The 24,038-nt window shown below is 43.5% G+C and overlaps 1 protein-coding gene across 1 annotated transcript in view; it reads left to right on the forward strand.

Annotated features, from left to right (window-relative positions):
• The window catches only part of LOC141334052 (uncharacterized), an 82,489-nt gene extending 66,360 nt beyond the window's left edge, over nucleotides 1-16,129 (forward strand). The window contains exon 6 of the mRNA XM_073839206.1: nucleotides 15,290-16,129. Within this exon, the coding sequence (XP_073695307.1) occupies nucleotides 15,290-15,905 (616 nt within the window). The 3' untranslated portion in view covers nucleotides 15,906-16,129. The remainder of the gene's footprint in view (nucleotides 1-15,289) is intronic.
• The last annotated feature ends 7,909 nt before the right edge of the window (nucleotides 16,130-24,038 follow it).

The following is a 24,038-nucleotide window of genomic DNA, read 5'->3' on the forward strand; positions in this document are numbered from 1 at the left end:
TCTGAAGGATGCGGCGGCCGTTAATTCCCTGTAGCTGATTTCTTGCTTTTCCTTAAGATTGAAACACTGGATGTTGAACAGGTGCCCGGATTCTGAGAAGTTGAACCATTTCTCAAGGTATTGCTCCGCGATATCATAAAAATTTGTGAATTCTCTCTTGAGCCTATCAACCCTAAGATTAATGGAGGAGAGGAGGACGCGGTCAACTTTTGCTCCGAAAAAAGCATCTTTTTTGCGCTGCTGGAGTTTGGTTCGGAGGCCACTCATAAGTGCGTATACTTCAACTGAGGTGAGACTGTCACTCTCAAGACTCAGCACAGCACCAGTAAAAAGCTTCAAAGTGTTTTGCAAGAAGAAGAGTGTGACCTCCAGCTCGCTGCATTCATCTTCCTCTCCATGCTCGTTAACCTGGAGCGCATCCCAGAGGACACGGGGGCACTCCTCCTGTCCCAGTGACAAGAAGTAGCTGCGCACCGCTGGCCAGGTGTTGACAAGTCTGTCAATTGCAGGAAGCAGGCTCAACCAGCGTGTCGGGACGTGACGCAACAGTGTTTGGTACTCCATGTCAGCAAATTCAAACATTTCTTTGAGGGTGGAAACTATCTTCGCAGAACAGCTGAAATGGTTAAATGATTTTATGACGATAGTCTCCACATCTATTTGCAGTGCATTGCTGGCACGTTTTACTGCATTGTGTATTATGTGAGCTGGGCAGTTTGCAGGAAGGATCTTGCTGTTGATTTTTTTTAGATTTTGGTAAATGGAGTGATTTCTGCCGAAATTCACTGCCGCATTGTGAGCCGAGTAAGCCGAGATGTTATTGATGCTGAGTTTGTGTTCCTTTAATTTATTCAGTAAAGTGTCAGTGACGGCATCTGCGCTCTCGGCTGCTTGTTCAAAGAAATCAAGAACTCTGTTCTGGATGCCCTGCTCAGGAGTCCAGAATCTCACAGAGATCGGGAAATTTTTCACATTGCCTTTATTAGAGGCATCGGTTGAAATGGAAAAGAATATATCTTTTGACTCGAGGCATTGGGAGAAGTCAGATGCGAGGGGTGCCAGGACGTTTGTGAGCAGTGCTTCAGCTTTTGTGCGACCGCAGCTAACGAGTTTAGCTATGCCCGAATCCGAGTACAGTTTTGGTTTTAACTTCATCGCACAGTCAAGCGATCTGTATGATTGTTGGTGGGTCACACAGTGGAACACGGAGGTCAGCTCAGCAGCAGCTATTTTATTATACATGGAATCATCCTGCTTCTTAAAGAAGGACGAGACCAACGTGTTGGTCTGTACTGTCGCGATGTTGGTAAAGTGTAATTTGCTGCTAGCATGCAGCCTAACATCTGCCTCCCCCCCGTGAGAGACACCAAACTCTTTCCTACACACTTTGCAGAACGCTTTACTTTCATCATGTAGGGCTTTTGCAATCCATGGATACCTGCCCACCCACTCCTCCCGGTACCTGCAGAGACGTTTTAATTTTTTTGCAGCATGTTGGGGTTCCGGTACGCCAGCCATGTCAATTTCATGAATGAAAATTTGCTTATCAGTGTGTAGCGAGGCCACAGGAGGCAAATCAAAAATCACACTATAAATACAAACCCTTTAAATGGGGTATTAATGCTGACTACGCCACCCCTTTAAAGTAAGGGGAACTAACTATTTGATGGAGAACAGGTTCGTTACCATGAAGGGCAGAGACATAAAATATCAGTATACAAAATATATTTATTAAGTTCACAATTGAATAAAATATTTAAAACAGCTCAAACAAAATATGACTCATTGTCACACAGAACAAAGCACTAATTTAAGGCTCACCCGTAGTAGGGTAGGCTAGCTGCAAAGTGATTATTTGTAACCACACGCCACACGCACGCACACACACACACACACACACGGTTAGGTGAGTGACTGTAACGGCAATCCACACTCCGTGCTGCAAACACCACCACCAGGATAATAGAGCAGCTAGCCACCCAACTCAGGGGCCTAAAACACAGAAAACAAAACAATTAATCAAAATACAAACAACATCGTACGGAAAAAGACAATTTCCAAATGGTTGAAATATGTGCAGCACAACTGACAATTGTTGCTATATAGGTAATGAAAAGACAAATTCGAAAAAAAGTTAGACAATCTGAAGTTTGTCAGATTCAACCTGAATAAAAAACATTAATAAAGAAAAACATACAATAAATGAAATAAATAGTTCGATAACAACCAAACCTAAGAATGAATTTCAACAGTAACAAAAGACAACTAAACTCCTAAACAAAAAGAAAATCACAAGAGCAAATTTACACGCAGCCGGTAGTTCGTTTGACTAAAAGGCAGATCAGAGCACGCACCCTGACACATAGACGATCAGAAAATCAGGACAGCTACTGCCACAACCACCGGCTTTAGCGTGGAAAAAGAAAGAAACAAAAAGAAACAAAACAGCAAAACAGCAAAACAGCAGCGCCGTCTTAATCCTGTTCTATGCAGGATGCGATCACCCAAACACGCAAAAAGACGAAGCGCTCCCAAAGAAATTGTTTGTCCTAACAAAAAAACAAATTGTTAACTTAAATCCGGACAATTATTTTTATTAAAAATGTACTATACATACCAAATGTCAGTCACAGAGACACACAAGTCATACAATTGCTCACAGCACAAATCTCAGCAGTTTATAGGAGGATGAGTGGAATCAACCCAACTGGAATAAAAGAACGCAAATTATGGTAAACACGAATGCTATGCAAACAATTAATAAAACTCAACCTACCGAGGGATAGTGACAGCCTGCAAACCAACGCGAAGCCGTGGATAAGATGCTATTCCAGCTACAATGAATAGATTTTATTAACTGATATGCCCAACTCGCTGCAACATTAGCCAAACAGCTAAAACGTACCTTTCAGGTGGAAGTCTGCACGCACCAAGCCATGACACATCCCAGGTAACCCAATTACAGCCTTTATATAACAAATCCCCGGCTCTAAAAGGCTGTCAATCACAAGTGCAGGGGAGGGAACTTGCCCACTCTGCCACAAGTGCATATCTTAATGCGCGCCAACGGTATATCTATAAAAAAAAAAAAAAATTTAAAAAAAAACAAGATGCTGCAGCCAATGAGCAGCCGGCGGGGGCTGGTTGCCAGGCTGCAGGACGACTCAACCTTGCTCCACGGACAGTTTTTTTTTTATGTTTTATCAGACAATAACTATTTAAGATTTTGCTTCAGTATAATTTTCGGGACAATTAGAGCGGGATTCGGGATTCGGGACAGCAGCTTAGATTTCGGGACTGTCCCGAATTTTTCGGGACGTCTGGTCACCCTAGTGTGTGTGTGTTTAGTGCTGCTATGATCTTAATGCTACAAATATGTTAAACATAAATAGTATCATTAATCAATTCCAATTTAAACATTGAATTACTAGTCGTTAAGTATAGGTTTGTAAATGTACTTTTAATTTAACAAACGAAAATATAATTGATTCTAGATTTAACATGCTAATAATTGTGGAAATGCAGATAAAACACATCAGTGTGCAAAAGGGACTTTTATTTTGGTGATGTGACGTCATAAAGCGGCGCCCCAGCCCTGCATTTGTTGTGATTCGACTGAAGAAAGGTTTGTGCTTTTTAAGTTTTATTAATCAATGCAAACTGTTGTCAATTTAAACGTTTTTACAAGCTATGCTCAATCAATCTTAAATATAACATTGCAATGCTTTGTTATTTTTGAGAGTAAAGTGTACCTTCATATTAATAACAGCTAATGCGCAACACGTTTTGCTCCTTATATGTGAATCAGTGCATCGTTACAAGTACTAGAAAGTGAGAGAAAATGCGAATCCGAATCATCTGAACCAAATCAGTGGTGAAATGATTCAGTGATTTGAATCGACTCTTTCAGTGACAACAAACTAGAACAAACACAAACAATGTTTTCATGAAAGTGTAATCTATTAAATGTTATGCACAAATAATTGAATGCCAAAAATAAATAATAAATGCCTAATATCTATTTTAGTCAGGACATTTCCCGTTAACTATTACTCTGACCACTGTATCAAAGAGTATAGAATACCAAGAGGCGAAACTCTGATGCATTTTTGGTAACAGCCACTAGGTGTCGCTTCAGTTGCGCGGACCACAGCACAGAAGCAGCGGAAACCATTCATTATACATTTGAGGCAGCATTTTATTTTATGCAACTTTACCCATTTACTGTTACTATTGTAGGTCTGAAATATATATTGTATTTATACATTATATTGTACGGTTTAAACCCAAGGAACAGACTACAAACATGATCTTACAGAACATGATGCATTGCTGTCTGTCATAACTGAATAATTAAATAATTTTGGAGATTTTGGAGTTTTTAGTCATGCTTTAACGGACATTAATATAAGTCAATACTGAAAAAACAGTTTACTGTGAATCTGTTATATTCCTGTTATATATTTATTAGGGATGTCCCGATACAACTTTTTAACTTCCGATACGATACCGATATTGCAGCCTTCAGTACTAACCGATACCGATACAAATCCGATACAGTAATCAGCACAAATCATGAATACTTTTACCTATTTTTTTGTGTGGAATGTATGAACGGCTAGATCAAACTGAGAACAAAAGTCAGCAACAGTAAGTATGGAAAAAAACGACCAATTTATTAACTATTGGTTGCACAAATGTGAACCTTTTACATAAGAATATATAAAAAAAGAATTAAAGAATAAATATTAAGACCCTGAAAAATATCTTAATTGAATAAACAAAAATATATTTTTTAAAGTGCAAAATACTAATTAAAGGTCACTTCAGTTATTTATTTTTTACCGTCAGCAAATGGTAAGAACAGCTGAGAGCAGGAACATAAGAAAAAAAAAAATTGTTAATTGACCAACTGCTAAAGGTTGAGTGTCCAAAGTTTCAATTTTACACACACTGCCTGAAAGAATGAGATCGTTGCATTTGCTATCCACAAAAAATAGTGAAAACAAAATAAATATAACTCTAATACAGGGCAGAAAACAAATATTTAACTAAAAGGATGACTACACTTCCTACTCCTCCAACTCAACTTTCTGCAGTCCGAGCATGATGTGGAGATTTTATTTTTAAGAAGATAAGCATTTCTGCATGCTGAGCAGTGAGTCTGCTCCTATGCTCCTCAAAAATAATTGATCATTATTGTTATTATTGTCACGCTTTGCGAGGGTTTCAGGCAGCGTTGGTTGCTTGAAGTTGCCAGAGGATTGTTTCTTTAAAGGATAACTATTGTCAAAATGCAACCTGGGCTGTTTTTGTTTTTACTGTAAACGAGACAAACTTATATCTAAAAGCATACTTACGACAAACAAGCCGTTTTTGAGATTGACAGTGATTTCTTTTTGTGGTCAGTGGCCGGTGAATGGGAGAACTAGGGGCAAGTTTTTGAGCGCATCAAAATCCATATTTTTACAACACTGAGAAGACTCGACACACCATGAAACTTTGCTCGAAGTATTGTCTGGGTCTCTACACATGAACTCCAGCATTGAGAACATTGTTTGTGTTCACAGAGTTTACTAAAAAGAACGTTTTTGAACAACTCACTTTCACTGTTTGAGTCTCCGCGCGCGGCCGTCTCTCCAGTCAAGAGGTATCGATCTCCGAATGCGACGTAATACTGAGGGGAGTGAAGATGGATAGCTCCTAAAGCATATTTCCATATAAATGCACGGCTAATTCGTTGTTTTGTCGCAAGTTAAAAACAATATTAACCTTCTAGTTGTAAAAAGAGCCTCATATAAGAAACATTAATATATAAGAATCTCGCATTCGGAGAGCGACACCTCTTGACTGGCAAGACGGCTGCGTGCGGAGACTCAGTGCAGAGTTTTGTGATGCTGCTTCAAATGCGCAATGAGGTTGGACGTATTAAACTTTCCCGGTTCTGTTCCACCACGGGAAACTTGTGCATGACAAGTGTTGCACTGAGCCACTTTAATGAAAAATACTGCCACACGGCCGACATCGCTCTTTTTCTTTGCTACTTCGCTAGCAAGCAGTGTTGTGATCACGTGGGCTTTGCACGCTGGCTCTGGACGCTGCTGGATAGAATAGCTGTAACGGAGTTTAGAGCGGAACTGACATCTTATATCGGAGATTTTTAACGCAGTCCGATATAATCCGATAGAGTTTTTTTGGGCTGATATCGGACCTATTTCCGATATCAATATCGGATCGGGACATCCCTAATATTTATTGTCAAACTGGGTGTAGCAGGTATTATTTTGTGATTCCACTCGCCATGACCATATTTGGGGTTTTCCTGCCGCCATACTGACTTGGGGAGTTGACGCACTTTGCTGCTTCCCAGTCTGCATGAGATGTCACAGCGGTAGGTCACACAAGTTCATGCTGTGATTTAATAAGGGCTGTATTTCATGTAACAGATGAATTCAAATGACATCGCTGTATGATTGTAATCAAAAAACCCTGATATGATTGATATACTGATGTTTTGTTGATTATTTTTCGTTACTTAAGCAATTGTTTGTAATGTCTATACTTTTCTCTTTGTAACAGCGTGCGTGCACTGCCGCCGCCCGCTGTTGTATGTGCTGCACGAGTCCTCATATGCATATTCGTTTGTGTTGTACAGGTACATGCTTTATTGTTATGTTCATAAAATGAGTTTTTGTTAAAGTATATTGCCCAGTCTGCATGAGATGTCACAGCGCGTGCGTGCACTGCCGCCGCCCGCTGTTGTATGTGCTGCACGAGTCCTCATATGCATATTCGTTTGTGTTGTACAGAATAAATGAGGACATGAAGGCAAGAATTCACGCAGTTTGTCCTTGATTAAACACAACGCAGAAAACACACCGCTACAACTGGTGCCGCGACCGTCGCTTCACTCTTCGTGGGACAGAAACTGCACAGGAGTGGAGGCGTGACCGGGGTGATAGGCCAACGAGCATACCGCTACAACGTGATTGAGAGAGGTTCGCCATTTTGAAAGTCTGAACTGGGACATTCCTGACTCATGAAAACTGCTAATTTATTTAGTAGACTGAAATATCAGGATAATTAAATTGAATTTATTCTTCAAAGGACTTTGAATATTATCTTGGGCCATTTTAGTGTTGACCACTTGAACTCTGAATTATATTGTCAATTTTGATTTTATATATATATATATATATATTTTTTTTTTTGGACTGAAAGAAAAGAAAGTCAATTACACTTAGTATTTGTGATTTACATTGGTAATTCTGATATGGAGCGTTCTCATATTCAGAACAGTATGGGGAGGGGGAGAGGTGTACTGAGGTTCGCCCATACACAGATAGATGGGCCTGATAAAATTAGTCCACTTTTCTCAACCCCTATTCACACAAGAAGTGTTGATGCGCAAACACCTACTGTTTCTCAGTCTTATGCAGTTTCTGATGATTCTGTGCAGTTATCAGATTTAAATACGGTGCCGGTGAACCTAATTACTGACATTGTGAAACAAATAGGCAGTAGCATTGGCCAGAACATTGTCACTTGTCTTGAATCTGGGGGTTTTGGCCAAAATAAACAAAGTGACTCGACTTTCAATATGAGTGAGCTGTCAAAAGTTAGCTTACTTGTTAAGCAGGATGTTAATGAACCTCCGTACTTCAGGGGTGATTCGGAAGGGAAAATTTCTGTTGATGAGTGGGTGGAAACAGTAAAAGTATACTTGAGAAAGCGTGACGTGCAGCTGAAAGACCAAGCTGATGAAGTGTTAACTAAGTTACAGGGCAGAGCACGTGATGTGGTGAAGGTTGGACTGAGAAGTAACCCACTAATTGATCTCAGTAAGGGTCCTAAGCCAGTTTTTGACCTGCTTAAACAAAATTATAGTGACACTGTGTATTCATGCATGCCTTTGGCAGATTTTTATGCCACCTTGCCCTTGCAAAATGAGGAACCATTCGACTACTGGATTAGACTACACAATGCTATCGACATTGCTGGGGAAGGACTGAAGAGACAGGGCAAAACTCTAGATGACCCCTTTCGTGAAGTTACAGTAATGTTCATTCGGAATTGTCCCGATCCAGAGCTGTTTCTTATATTCAAATGTAAGCCGCTGAATGAATGGACTGCAGCTGATGTGCAGGTTAGATTAGATGAGTATCAAAGGGAAAAAAAACTTCAGCAACGCAAGTCTAATGCACACGTGACTGGCATTGCATGTCACGCTCAGTCAACGGACGCTTTTTGTGCTCACAGTCATGGTTTAGAGACAGCTGCTGCTGTGGTACCTGCACCTCAGGTTACTGACCAGTCTACTCAGGATCAGTCTTTACATCGTATGATCCATCTTTTGGAACGAGTTTTGGATCAGGGTTCTTATCAGCATGCATCTAGATCTTACAGACAGCATAAAGTGAGAGGTGGGATGGCCAAACAACATGTAGCATGCGAAGTGTGTGGTGATGCAAGTCATGATACATTTTCACACTGTCGAATAAATCGTCTCTGCTTTAACTGCTTTTCTTCAGGCCACAGGGCATCAGCTTGTTCTGTCGGGGCGGCTCAGAAAACTCCAGTCCAGCATAGCAGCCCTGACTCTGGCCAACAGGAAAACTAGATGGCCCACACGAGGAGGGGACTAGTGGAGGGCCATGTTTTATGTCCCCTAGTTGTGAGAATATCGATGCAGCTTCTATTTATTCAGAGTTCTGCAACAGTGTTGAAGACAAAACAAAAGTGATTTTTCAGAATGTGCAGAAACTTAACACAAATGATGATTTGTTCTTTACGGATGTTTTGGTGCAAGATGTTGTTCTGCTTCAAGGCATGCTTGACAGTGGGTCTATGGCCTGTACTATGAGCACACAAGCTCTATCCAAACTAAAGGATTCGAATGTGCTTACATCAGATGACATAGCCCCAACAATGCTCACACTAATCGGCTGTGGTGGTCAAAGAACAAGCCCACTGGGAGTTTGTGATGTACAGATGAAAGTGTATGGCTGCTCTTTCTCTGTACCTGTCCTAATCGTTGAAGGGCAAGATGCTGACCTGATTCTGGGAAGTAATGTTATTAAACATCTCATTCACGACATGAAAATATCAAGTGACTTCTGGAGAAGAGTATCACACTCAGAACGCAAGAACTGTAATACAGAAGCTTTGATCCAACTTTTGTGCAATGTCGTATCATGGAAGGGGACAGACCCACCTACTAAAGTTGGAACAGTAAAACTCAAGCATGCTGTTACTTTGGAGCCCATGACAGAACATATAGTGTGGGGAAAGCTGACTAGCGACAAAGATCTGTCTGCAGGCAGTACAGTTGTTGTGGAGCCCAGCATGGCGCGCACTGCACCAAGAAATGTGTTGGTGGGTAGGATAGTTGTGTCCTTGTGGGGGGACGGAAGTACACCGGTTAAAGTTATTAACCCATCAAGCAAGCCTGTCTGTCTGAAACGCAACTGCAAGCTAGCTGATGTATACACTTGCATGGCTCTTGAAGACTTTGATGTTGACTGTCTTGGCATGTCTTTGCAACGAAACAAAGATTTACAGCATAATAAAGAGAACACGGAAATCCAGACAAATACCGGCAGTAAACAGTACGAGACAGAGGGAAAACACTGCATGCCACAGGGTCTTACTAGCTCAGCACTGTCCAGCCTGGGGCTCCAGGATGTTGACATTGACTCAAACTCTTTAACACCTTACTGGAGAGGGAAGTTGGTTGAATTGTTGGTTAAGTATGAGTCAATATTTTCACGTCATGGACTGGATTGTGGCAAGGCCACAGGCTTTGTTCATAGAATCTGCCTAAGTGATACTAAACCCTTCAGACTTCCCTACAGAAGATTGTCCCCGTCACACTATGAGAAACTGCGTGAGGCCCTGGATGACATGGAAGAGCGCGACATAATCAGAAAGTCAACGAGTGATTATGCATCGCCTCTGGTGTTAGTCTGGAAGAAGAATGGTGATCTGAGGCTGTGCACAGACTTCCGCTGGCTGAATGCGCGCACAGTTAAAGATGCACATCCTCTTCCGCACCAAGCGGATGCGCTTGCAGCTCTGCGTGGTAACGCATTCTTTTCCGCGATGAACTTAACATCAGGTTATTATAATGTGGAGGTGCATGAGGACGACAAGAGATTCACAGCTTTTACTACACCAGTTGGTCTCTACGAGTATAACAGACTTCCTCAGGGGCTATGCAATAGCCCTGCCACATTTATGAGGATGATGATGAACATATTCGGAGATCAGAACTTTATGAGCATGCTGTGTTATCTTGATGACATCCTCGTTTTTGCCCCTAATGAACAGCTTGCTTTGGAGCGACTAGAGATGGTTTTCCAGAGACTTCAGGCTCACAATTTAAAACTGTCTCAAAAAAAGTGTCAATTCATGAAGCCTTCCGTTAAGTTTCTTGGGCACATAGTGAGTAGTAGTGGAGTAGCTACAGATCCTGATAAGGTCAGAGCTATTGTAGACATCACAGAACAGGATCTCATGGAAGATGGCACTAATATCCCATCTCAGACAAAAATTAGGTCATTCCTGGGGATGGTTGTTTTCTACCAGCAGTATATCGAAGGCTGTTCTCGCATTGGTAAACCCCTTTTTGTATTAACATCCGGCATGAGGAAGCCGAGGCATAGTAAAGGACAGAAACACAAAATGGCAGGCAGAAAACTTACATCTTCAGACTGGACAAAGGAATGTAGAGACGCCTTTAATGCCCTGAAACAAGCTTTGCTGGAAAGGGTTGTTTTGGCTCATCCAAATTTTGGTAAGCCTTTCCTGCTGTCCGTCGATGCTTCTAGTAATGGCCTTGGAGCAGTGCTCTCACAGGTGACTGAGGGCGAAGAGGTTGCTCGCCCAATAGCCTTTGCTAGCAAGTCACTAAGTTATGCCCAGTCGAAATATCCAGCGCATAGGTTGGAGTTTTTTGCCCTCAAATGGGCAGTCTGTGACAAATTTAGCCACTGGCTTAGGGGTCAGCAGTTCTCCGTGTGGACGGACAATAACCCTCTGACGTACGTTCTAACGAAGCCCAAGTTGGATGCGTGCGAACAAAGATGGGTCGCTAAGCTTGCTCCATATAATTTCGACATCAAATACATTCCTGGGCCTAAGAATGTAGTTGCAGATGCCCTTAGCCGTGAACCATTTGTACAACCCAGTGTGTTCCACCGACTTACCAGAGTGCCCTATGGTGCACTTTTGGAGGAATCTCAAGTAGTGAATTCTGAGAACGTCCAAGACGTGTTCCGCTGGTCATGTCACCCTTTTGAGAAACAAGCACAAGACAAGCCCTGTTCAGATATTGAGCTGAATCATGTTGCTTTCTCTAAGAAATCTTTCATCTCCCAGGAGGACGTTTCTGCCATTTTGAGCAGTAGTAGGCAACAGGATAGTCATGTTCAACCTTATGCTTACCTGCTGCCACAGTTAATTCGGTCAATAATTCCACCTCCACTATTGGATCATCCAGTGCTGTCAAGGCAGGAGCTGACAGAATTGCAACATGCTGATCCTGTTGTAAACAGAGTGCTTTATTTTGTAGAGCGCAAACGTAGGCCATCTAGGAGGGAGCGGAGCAAGGAATCCCCTGGTGTGCTTCGGTTTCTGAGACACTGGAACAAACTATCAGTCAGAATGGGCTTATTGTATCGTGTCTCCAAGGATTCTATCACAAAGAATAAGACCTTCCAGTTTGTCGTGCCAGCTGCCCTTCGGGAGCGAGTGCTTAAGGGAGTACATGATGAAGCTGGACACCAGGGTCAACACAGGACACTCTACCTCACCAGACGTCGGTTCTACTGGCAAGGGATGGAAAAAGATGTTAAACAGTATGTGCGTTGCTGTAGAAGATGTGTTGTCAGTAAGTCACCAGAGCCTGAGGCGAGAGCTCCGCTTGAGAGTATCATAACATCCAGACCTCTTGAGCTGGTTTGTGTGGATTTTTGGTCTGCCGAAGATTCGTCTAATAAGTCTCTGGATGTCTTGGTAGTAACAGATCATTTTACCAAGCTGGCTCAGGCTTACCTGTGTCCTAACCAATCAGCAAAGGCAGTTGCAAAGCAGCTATGGGACAACTTTTTCTGCATCTACGGCTTCCCAGAGCGAGTGCATTCGGATCAGGGAGCCAATTTTGAAAGCAGCCTGATTTCTGAAATGCTTCAGCTTGCAGGTGTCCAAAAGTCCCATACGACACCATACCATCCGATGGGCAACGGGACAGTTGAGAGGTTCAACCGCACGCTGGGAAATATGATTCGTGCTTTGCCGCCTAAAGCTAAGCACAGATGGCCTCAAATGTTAAAGTCCCTCACCTTCTGTTATAATGCAACAATTCATGAGACAACCAGTTATCCTCCATTCCAGTTGATGTTCGGTAGAACTCCAAGGTTGCCAGTTGACATGATGTTCGACTCTGTGCTGCTTGATGACCGAGTGGTTGACTATGATCAGTATGTGCAATCTTTCAGAGATGATCTTACTCAGGCTATGAAACTGGCTCAAAGCTCTGCTTCAAAACAACAGTTGAGGCAAGCTAACCTCTACAATAAGAAGCTCAAAGGTTCTCCAGTAAATGTTGGCGACAGAGTACTCCTGGCCAATAAGGGCGAGCGTGGCAAGAGGAAAACTGCTGATAGATGGGAGGGTCACATCTACATTGTGACAGGAATGAACAGTGAAGTTCATACATTCAGAATCAGAAACTCTGTGACGGGTGCTGAGAAAGTTGTTCATAGAAATCTCATAATGCCAGTGAACTTCCTGCCTCTTGAGAATGAAATTCCTGATGTTGATACTTGTGATGATATTACTGTAAGTGAGTCAAGTTTGTCCAGGAGCGAAAATGAGGATCTGAGCTTGCCTGTCAATGAACCACAGGAGAGGACTGTGGAGTGGGTGTCTGAGCTTCCAGTCTCTGGAGATGACCTTTCAGTATCTGATTGTGTTCAGACTAAAGTGAATGAACAACCAGCTGCCCTGATCGTGCCGCGCTCTACAAGCCTCAATGGACAGATCTTTGAGACTGACAGATCTACGACATGTGAATCTGGTGTTGATACTAAGACTGATCAGGCTGATGCGAATGGACATTTTGACTCTGATTCTGCCACTGCCCACTTACCACAACATTCTAGGGCACTTTCCACTCAGAGTGGAGCATTAACTGTCAGAACAAGATGTGGGAGGGTTGTTAAACCAGTCATAAGGCTGATCCAAAATATGCACAAAAAGGTTTTGTCCGGGTTGTAGTGTTATTTTGTTTAGTTAGTTCTCAGATTTTTCTAATAGTATAAGAGCGTTATTCTGCGTCAAAATGATCAAATTCTGAAATTGATATTTGGTTGTGGTACCTTGTGAAGAAGAGTACTTAAGAGTGATCCAAAAGTGAATAGGATCTTATGTAATGCTGTGAAAAATGACCACTAAATGTATATAATGTGTAACAGGCATATTATTCCTGTGAGTGTTTAGAGGCTTTGCAACCCTCTTACATTTCTAATTCTGAAAACAAAGAAAAGAATAGTCTTAGACTGGAGTATTTAGTGTTTCATGTGACATACAGTATTATCTTTTGGTAAAGATAAATTTTCTCCCTTCTCTTTGTTGTTTTTTCAAAAGTGGTTACATGTACCTGGTTGTTTTTCTTGGGGGACTTTGTGGCCTTTTGATAATTGTGGAGAATTCTTTTGTTTTATTTTGACATGTGCGAGTGGAAGTCAGCAGAGGGGAATGTAGCAGGTATTATTTTGTGATTCCACTCGCCATGACCATATTTGGGGTTTTCCTGCCGCCATACTGACTTGGGGAGTTGACGCACTTTGCTGCTTCCCAGTCTGCATGAGATGTCACAGCGGTAGGTCACACAAGTTCATGCTGTGATTTAATAAGGGCTGTATTTCATGTAACAGATGAATTCAAATGACATCGCTGTATGATTGTAATCAAAAAACCCTGATATGATTGATATACTGATGTTTTGTTGATTATTTTTCGTTACTTAAGCAATTGTTTGTAATGTCTATACTTTTCTCTTTGTAACAGCGTGCGTGCACTGCCGCCGCCCGCTGTTGTATGTGCTGCACGAGTCCTCATATGCATATTCGTTTGTGTTGTACAGGTACATGCTTTATTGTTATGTTCATAAAATGAGTTTTTGTTAAAGTATATTGCCCAGTCTGCATGAGATGTCACAGCGCGTGCGTGCACTGCCGCCGCCCGCTGTTGTATGTGCTGCACGAGTCCTCATATGCATATTCGTTTGTGTTGTACAGAATAAATGAGGACATGAAGGCAAGAATTCACGCAGTTTGTCCTTGATTAAACACAACGCAGAAAACACACCGCTACATGGGCGCAGCTGTTGCAATGGAACGTTCTATTGACTTTCTCTTCTTTGACTGTAGTGAGCACATAGAGATTTATTTTGCATTTATTTTAGAGAATAATTTACTTTCTGTTATTTATTCTAAACAAAATTGTCCAAAGACACAGAAAAACCCCTCCTGAATCAACTGAGATCCACGTGACACACTATTATAAAGATGGTGTTTATTAAAGAGGAGAGTGAAGACATGAAGATTGAAGAAACATTCAGAGTCAAACAAGAAGAAACTGAGGAACAAATGAAGATGGATTTTATTAAAAAGGAGAGTGAAGACACAAAGATTGAAGAAGCATTTAGAGTCAAACATGAAGATACTGAGGAAAAAACAGGTTGGTTTCATTCTCAAAGCTGAACTCAATCATTTGATCCTTATTAAAATGTCCAGCTCTAAAAATAAATAAATGATATTTTTGAAGAATGTCTTATCAGTGTTGTAATAAATAGTTATATTATAAGATTATACAATTGCTCTTTTTATCATTATCTCTTTGAATAATGGGAATAGGTTTTGTGATTACATTTAACTCAACCTTTAATAGTTTAGTGTGTATAGTTTAGTGTGTTTAAGATCTAAATGTTGCTGGGTTTGATGTTTGCTTTGAGCAATTAAAAATGGTGTTAATTTGGATTTGTCTTTTTTGCATTAGACCTGATGACACTGAAAGAGGAGAGTCAAGAACTCAATGAAAAGGAAGATGAGCTCCAGCAGGAGAAACATGATTTCATGACTGGAGAAAAATCATATAGCTGCTCACATATTGAAACAAAAGCACAAAAGACAGCAAAAAGAAGTGTTTTTGTCTGCCAACAGTGTGGAAATACTTTCAACGGAAAGGATTACCTTAAAGTCCACATGAGAATCCACTCTGGAGAAAGACCTTTCAGCTGCCAACAGTGTGGAAGGAGTTATGCTAAAAGAGGAAGCCTTAATGTTCACATGAGAATCCACTCTGGAGAAAGACCTTTCAGCTGCCAACAGTGTGGAAGGAGTTTCACTCAAAAAGTCAAACTTCAAAACCACATGAGAATTCACACTGGAGAGAAGCCTTACGCATGCTCTCAATGTGAAAGAAGTTTTGCTCATAAACACAACCTTGATGACCACAGCAGAATTCACACTGGAGAAAAGCCTTACACCTGCAACCTATGCGGAAAGAGCTTCAATCTTAAATCAAACCTTAAAAAACACACAAACATTCACAGTGAAGAAACGCCTTACACCTGCACACTATGTGGAAAGAGCTTCAAAAATAAATCAAACCTTAAAAAACACATGAACATTCACAGTGGAGAAAAAACATTCATATGTTCTCAATGTCCAATGAGTTTTATACAGAAATATTACCTTGATGCCCACATGAAAACTCATGCTGGAGAGAAACCTTTCACCTGTCAACAATGTGGAAAGAGTTTCACTCAAAAAAGAACACTTCAAACACACATGAAGATTCACTCTGGAGAAAAGCCTGATCAGAGATTTGACAGACATTGAGTAGCTCTTTAACATGAGCACATTGTACACAATCACAGATTGATTAGACTTGAGTTTGTCATTTGATTAACTGATTAAAAAAAAAACTGCTAAATTCAAATATGCTTTTGTGCTTTGGCTGGTGCTGAGCCAGAGATGTAACAGAAAATGTGCTTCCACTTGCTATACTTATTTTTCTCTCTCGCCCACATCTTGACGTATAGTGAACTGGTTCCTGTAGGGTCAATAGGTTACATTTACACACTGCAGGCTAATGTGGCCCAATTCCTGTTTGTGACTAGGCATGGGCTGGTATAAGATTCTGACGGTATGATAACCTTGGATAAAAATATCACGGTATTGTAATTACTGCTCTACAATGTTATATTTAAATGTCTGGTAAAAAAACTATATATATTTTTTTTTAGGAAACATATAGAACATTTTGTAACATGGAACATCAGGCAAAATAATTAAAATAAATAACTGAATCTTCTTAATTAAATTACATTTCAGTCACTTGTGTGAGCCTAAGCCTGCAGCTCAACAATAATCAACAAAATAAAATTTTCAAAAACAAATCCGTCTTTATAGAAAAAATGCAGTCATTAATCAAAGCAAAAATATGACCATTAGTGACAGTTCCAAAAATAAACAAACACTCAAAGACATTTGAGAGCCAGCAAGTTTTTTTTTTTTTTTTTTTTTTAATGTTAAAGGTGCACTGTGTAATATTTAAGATGATCTCTAGACAGAGGTGCAATAACTATGTTTTCAGGGGTGCATAAAGACCTTAATGAACCATTATGTTTTCATTAACTTAAAATTATCAGCTTACGAAAAAAAACACTGACACAATGATGAACAAGTAACAGTAATATTCACAATAACAAAGTTTTATTGAATGATTAAGTAAATAGAATTCCTTAAATTACGTTTTAAAAGAAGTCTCACTATTCGTTGCTGTCAAAAAAGGTGAGATTTTAATCCTGTATCGGCTTCCGTAGTTCTCCTAAGGGAGGGAGGAGCGGTGTACTGTTGCAATTCACAATCTCGCCACTAGATGCCGCAAAAACCTACACACTGCACCTTTAACGTGGCAGAAGGCTTAAAGGAACACTCCACTTTTTTTGGAAATAGGCTCATTCTTCAACTCCCCCCGAGTTAATAAGTTGATTTTTACCGTTTTGAAATCCATTCAGCCGTTCTCCTGTTCTGGCGATATCACATTTAGCATAGCTTAGCATAAATCATTGAATCCTATTAGACCAGTAGCATCGCGTTCAAAAATGACCAACGAGTTTCCATATTTGTCCTATTTAAAACTTGACTCTTCTGCAGTTATATCGTGTACTAAGACCAGCGGAAATGTAAAGCTGCGGTTTTCTAGGTCGCTAAGATTAGGAACTACACTCCCATTCCGGCGTAATAGTCAAGGAAGTTTGCTGCCGTAATATGGCCGAAGCAGGCGCAGTAATACCACACAGCACATGTTCAAATGTTTACTTCCGTCAACATATCCAACGTGCATGCAGCACAGGCAGCGTTCCTCGCCATGGAGACATTTTTGAGAGACGATTTAGAAGATATTTACTTTGGTGCAGATCCTGAACCGTATCAATTTGAACCAGAATTTTGAACCAGGTATTGCCATCGATGGTAAGGGTGGATCTACCTGATGAGGAAGTTGCATGTCGCAACATCCGAGGACTTGGATGCAATGCTGCATCCTGCAGTAGTAGACTTTTTTTTTCCGGTTTGATCAAATAAACTAGAAAAAACGTCACACGCTGAGTGGACCTAATGGCCAGCTGTCGCAAGAGTAAGTTATTCCTGCAACCACTACAATATATAATATAAAGATTTTAAATGCATACTGTCAGTTTGCATTTTCAGGCTTATATTCATGATGTACACTTTTACTCAAAACTGACTTTAAACACCACCGACTGTTCGCAATAACTTTCTTTTGCAATCATACATGGAATTTGGTCATAGCAAATACTAGGCCAACTGTTCACCCAAAACTACTCTTCAGGGGTTGCATTTCACAGGTAACGTTAGCAAACAATATCGTGTTACACTTACAGCCATGGGCGATGCTCCTCGTTGTTCTGTCTGTAACGTTAGTTTGAAGATTGTTGGGATCGCCGTGTCCTTTAGACGCTGTGCTGTAGTACCGGTAAAACTATCCAAATAGTCATCTGGTTCAAAATCCTTGGAGCAAACACGCCATTTCTTGATCGTTTCTAACGGTGTTTTGAGATCCATGTTCTGAGCAGCCAGCCATTGATTCATTAGTCGGAATTGCTTTTTTTTTCGTGGGAATTCTATGAAACATGGTAGTAGATTACGTCTTCGACTTACTATCACAGCCCCTTACAATGCACATAACCATAGCTAATCACACACAGGTATCCAGTAGGGCTGTCCCCGACTATGAATTTTCATAGTCGAATCAGAATTTTCGAATCTTTCTATAGTCGACCGATGGTCGAATCATCTAGGCTTATGTGCGTGTGTGAATGGGTTGGGAGGGGCACGACACTATAGTCAGCAGGAGGGTAAAACTATTTTTATTTTATTTTATAAGCGACCAAAACTGCCTGCCAACTGACAGACAAACTTATTTAGGTTTAAATAAAACACAGAACGCGTCTTTTAGTTCTAAAAACGCGAGGCGCACAGCACTGCCTTTTTTGGTGACTTTTAATGAAAGAGCAGTGTGCTGCGGTTTTTTTTATGTTGCTAAGCAACGACCAAAACAGCTGTCCTGTCAGTCAATTCAAAGGATTATAGCGCGAGCGCTCTAAAATCTTAGTTTTTTGCTGTTAAGTAAACTGTCATATTAGCAGAAACCCTAAATAATACAGCTCCGGGTTACCCACGATAGACACCAAAGGTTTCTCCTCCATTTCTTGGAGTTTCCGGACTTTTTAAGCAACGGTAAACTTTCGCCATCACAACAGAAGGCCCGCCTCTCCATTCATTCGATTGGACAATGGAAAAGAACGCGAATGACGTTGGGCGTTTTTCCGCTCAGAGTTGATTTTTTTTTCAACTTCAGGCGCTCAGAGCGCTCCTGCAAAATGCGAGGCGCAGCAGGCGGCGAAAACGCGAGGCGCCGGGGGCGCATAAACAGCGTGCAGAACGCTCACTGCCAACAGAAAACCATTCAAAAGAGGCGCCTCCAACTGCAAAAACGCGTTCGGTGTGATCGCCGCCATCCCTTCCGTCAAGATGGTCCTCATCTCGTCATGCATCAGGGAAAGTGAAAATTAAATTAGTCACAGGGGTGGTTGGATTTATTCACAAACACGTTAAAAATATTTATTGAACGCTTCTTTCTTTTCACTTTTGTTTTTACTGCATTATCATAATCAAAGGCTGTATATAACTTAATATAACCGTACAAAACCAGTAGTTCTGTGTGCAATTAGACATTGAGCACCCCCATATTGGCAAAATGGTATGATGCTCGTTTCACCCGCGAAGATTCGACTGTGAGATCGGTGGTCGAATCAGGCTCCGCATATCGATGCATCGAATCTTCGACTATTCGGGGACAGCCCTAGTATCCAGCCACTAACAAGTTACCAGCTGCAACTCGGACAGCTGCAACAACCGGAATTACACAAACTTAGCACCGGTCACATTGGAAGTTACCTAGCTGGGATCTAATTTCAGGCGCTTTGTGATATTAATGCGCCTGCTTCGGTCATGTTACGACAGCAAACTTCCTTGACTATTACGCCGAAATGGGAGTGTAGTTCCTAATCTTATCGACCTAGAAAACCGCAGCTTTACATTTCCGCTGGTCTTAGTACACGATATAACTGCAGAAGAGTCAAGTTTTAAATAGGACAAATATCGAAACTCGTTGGTCATTTTTGAACGCGATGCTACTGGTCTAATAGGATTCAATGATTTATGCTAAGCTATGCTAAAAGTGATATCGCCAGAACAGGAGAACGGCTGAATGGATTTCAAAACGGTAAAAATCAACTTATTAACTCGGGGGAGTTGGAGAATGAGCCTATTTCCAAAAAAAGTGGAGTGTTCCTTTAAAAGCAAAGACGTGATTTCACTTTAACTTAATTGTTGTACTAATGCTCAATCACAGAAACGTAAGGTTAGTACAAATAGTCTACTATTCCCCACTCTGTGTTGTGGGGGTTCACCTCCTTCAGCCATCCTGAACTTATATTACTGCTGAGTCTCACTGACTGTGGATCACGTGCACAATCACAGACACGTGCCTGAGCACTAATCGCTGGGGGAGGGGATGCATTGTTTTCGCTGCAGGTACGCACACACACAACCTAGTAGCGAGTCCTGTGCTTTCAGACAGAAAATGCACATATCTTAAGAAGGGTATAACTTTTTTGTTTGAGGTTTTGAAACCGTGACTTTTTGCAACCGCGGTAAACCTTGAAACCGGTTATTATCCCATGCCTACATGTGACTCAGATCTGTTTTTATCATGACAATGTGAACAACACAAACCGTATGGAATCTGATCTTTTCAATTCCGATTTCTGCCAGTGGATATTGTACGTATCCAACCTCTCGAATATGACTTTTACCTCCCCGAACATGGTTGGGCTAGCTTCAGAGTAGTTTGAGAAGCAATTGGGCAGATTTAAAATCTTGGAAATCCTGTTCGTATCATTCTGTTGTGCATACAGGCCAGTTCAGAACCATGATCTGTTCACACTGGAAAACGTCTCGGGTTACGTATGTAACCTTAGTTCCCTGAGGGAACGAGACGCCGCGTCTAGAACGCTATGGGGAACGCCATTGGCGGGCCGCACTCTGAACTGTGTATAACAACCAATTAAATGACGGGGGGTGACGTCACAGGCGCGGTGACGTCACCAACCAGGAAGTATAAAGCACGTGCATTTGAAGCCGGCGGCAGCTCTTTAGGAATGAAGCGAGCGCCGCAGGGTGTGGGAATTATGGTCCGAGACGCGGCGTCTCGTTCCCTCAGGGAACTAAGGTTACATACGTAACCCGAGACGTTCCCTTCCGGGAACTCGAGCCGCGTCTAGAACGCTATGGGGAACGAGACTACCAACTCCCCCATAATTTCCGAGCCCTGCGAGTGTCTGCTCAACCAGGGTGGAAAAAGAGAGAGCCCTTGTCTAGCATTACGCGGACAAGAAGGCCCTGTAGTCCTCGGCCCTCGGGCACACGAGGAAAGGTAGTCTTCCTCTGTCTGGTCGCCAGCCAGAACGAGAGGTACTCCACGGCCCTCAGGCACACGCAGAGTCTTAGTCCTTTGTCTGGGAGTTAGCCAGAACAAGAGGGACCGAATGACCACTGTCTAGCACTCGGCGGACAGATGGTGTGGGAAGTCCTCGGTCCGCAGACCCACGAGGACGGTGAGCTCGACCTCAAGGCTCCTCGGCCCTCGGGCACACGAGTAGAGGGTGATCCTTTGTCTGGGGGTTCAGCCAGAACAAGAGGGATCCAAGGCTCGGCCTGGAGCTCCGCCAGGACGCGAGGGAATAAGCCATTGTCTAGCATTACGCGGACAAGAGGGCACTGCAATCCCCGGCCCTCGGGCTCACGGGGAAGACAGTAGGTGCCTCTGCCTGGTAGCCAGCCAGTGCATGAGGCACTCCTCGGCCTTCTGTGAAGGCAGACGAGGAGTCTTAGTCCTTGGTCTGGGGAAAGCCAGAAACCAGAGGGACCGGAGTACACTCGGTCTGATAGCATCCTGCGTCAGAACACGAGGAGAATTAAGCCATTGTCTAGCATTCCGCGGACAAGAGGGCTGTACAGTTCTCGGCCCTCGGGCACACGAGAACCGTGACCTCTGCCTGGTTCGCCAGCCAGTGCGAGAGGCACCCCTCGGCCCTCGGGCTCACGAGGGGTCTTAGTCCTTTGTCTGGGGGTTCTGCCAGGACAAGAGGGACTGAAAGGGCTTTTGTCTAGCTTTCACGGACAAAAGGGGTAAAGTTTTGCAGATCTCTTATGAGTGGCGAAACAACTTCTCTTCTTTCCGCAGAAAGAATGCGCCTTGAGAAGTCTCCTCCTGGCTAGGGAGGTGGCTGACCCTCTAGGCCTAGCGCACTAGGCCGAGAGTACAGCCGAGCCTGGAGCGGCTCTGAGGTCGAGCTCGTAATACCTAACGAATGTTAGGGGCGTGGACCAACCCGCAGCATTGCAGATGTCTTGTATTGGGACACCTGCCGTCAGAGCCCTCGAGGCACTCATGCCCCGAGTAGAGTGAGCCTTGAGTCCCAACGGTGAGGGGAGATCAGAGGACTCGTAAGCAGCAGTTATGGCATCGATGATCCATCTACTAATAGTGGGCTTTGAAGCTGGGCTCCCCCTCTTAGGGGGGCCGTAACAGACAAACAGTTGCTCTGTTTTACGCCACGTGGCAGCTCTGTGGACGTATGCGTCTAAAGCTCTGACTGGGCACATGCAGTTTAACTTCCTGTGACCTGGCTCCACGTATGGAGGAGGATAGAACGCCTGTAGCGTTATAGGCTGCGGTGCTAGGGAGGGGACCTTCGGGACGTACCCGACCCTGGGATATAGAAAGGCTTTGGCCATCCCTGGGGCAAACTCTAAATGGGACGGGGCCACTGAAAGGGCCTGCAGGTCGCCTACTCTCTTGAGGGAGGTGAGTGCTAACAGGAGCGCCGTCTTAATTGTGAGGGCGCGGTCCGTAGACTCCTCTATGGGCTCGAATGGAGGCTTGCAGAGAGCTTCTAGCACCACAGCGAGGTCCCACGTGGGGACCCTGGGTGTCACTCGAGGCCTCAACCTGAGCGCACTGCGGAGGAACCGTATGACCAAGGGCTCTCTACCTACTGAGAGGCCACCTAAAGGGGCGTGGTAGGCACTTATGGCCGCCACGTATACCTTTAGAGTGGAGTGAGCTAGCCCTGCGGATAGGCGAGACTGTAGGAACTACAGAACTGTACCAACCGGGCAGTTGACTGGGTCCAGGTGGCGCTCGCGGCACCATCTCGCGAATAAGTTCCACTTAAGGCCATACAGTTTCCTCGTAGAGGGAGCTCTGGATTGGAGAAGGGTCTCAACAACCTCGGTTGAGAGACCCGCTCCTATGAGTTGTGCCCCCTCAGGGGCCACACCCATAACCTCCACCTCTCTGGGCGGGGGTGGCATATTGCGCCCCCAGCCTGAGACAGGAGGTCCCTCCTGACGGGAATCTCCCACGGAGAGCCGTCTAGGAGAGATACCAGGTCTGAGAACCATACTCGTGCCGGCCAGTACGGGGCTACTAGTAGCAGCCGCACTTGAAACCGACGGACCCGTTCCAGAACTCCCGGGAGCAGAGCGATCGGGGGAAAGGCGTACAGACGCAGCCTCGGCCACGTCTGTGCCATGGCCTCCAGCCCCAGTGGAGCTGGAGGAACTAGAGAGTACCAGAGGGGACAGTGCGATATCTCCTGAGTCGCAAACAGGTCCACCTGTGCCTGGCCAAACACTCTCCAGATCTGCTTCACCACCTCTGGGTGAAGCATCCATCCCCCGGGCCTCGGCCCCTGCCTTGACAGGACGTCTGCTCCCACATTCAGATGTCCAGGGATGTGGACTGCTCTCAGGGAGAGGAATTTCTCTTGAGACCAAAGGAGTATCCGGTACGCCAGCTTGTATAAGGGGCGTGAGCGGAGTCCTCCTTGGTGGTTTATGTAGTGAACCACTGTCTGTACGGACCAGCACATGTCTGTTTCTTAGGTCTGAGAGAAACCTCTTTAGGGCCAGGAATACTGCCAGCATCTCTAAGCGGTTTATGTGCCACGAGAGATGGTGGGCGTTCCATAGGCCTTGGGCTGAGCGGCCACGCATGACCGCTCCCCAACCGGTAAGGAAAGCGTCGGCCGCTAGCGTGATGCGGCGACCAGGCGCTCCCAGTACCGGTCCCTGAGAGAGGAACCAGGGTTTCCTCCACATGGCCAAGGCACGTAGGCAACGCCGCGTGACCTTGATCTTGCGGAGTGGGTTTCCCCTCGGGGAGAACCCCCTGGTCCTGAGCCACCACTGTAGTGGTCTCATGTGCAGCAGTCCAAAAGGTATCACGTTGGAAGCGGCTGCTATAAGACCTAACAGTACTTGAAACTGTTTGACAGTGAGTGACTGGCCTAGCTTTACTGCATTCACTGCGGTCAG

Source organism: Garra rufa, chromosome 4 (genome assembly GCF_049309525.1).
Source record: "Garra rufa chromosome 4, GarRuf1.0, whole genome shotgun sequence".
NCBI lineage: Eukaryota > Metazoa > Chordata > Actinopteri > Cypriniformes > Cyprinidae > Garra > Garra rufa.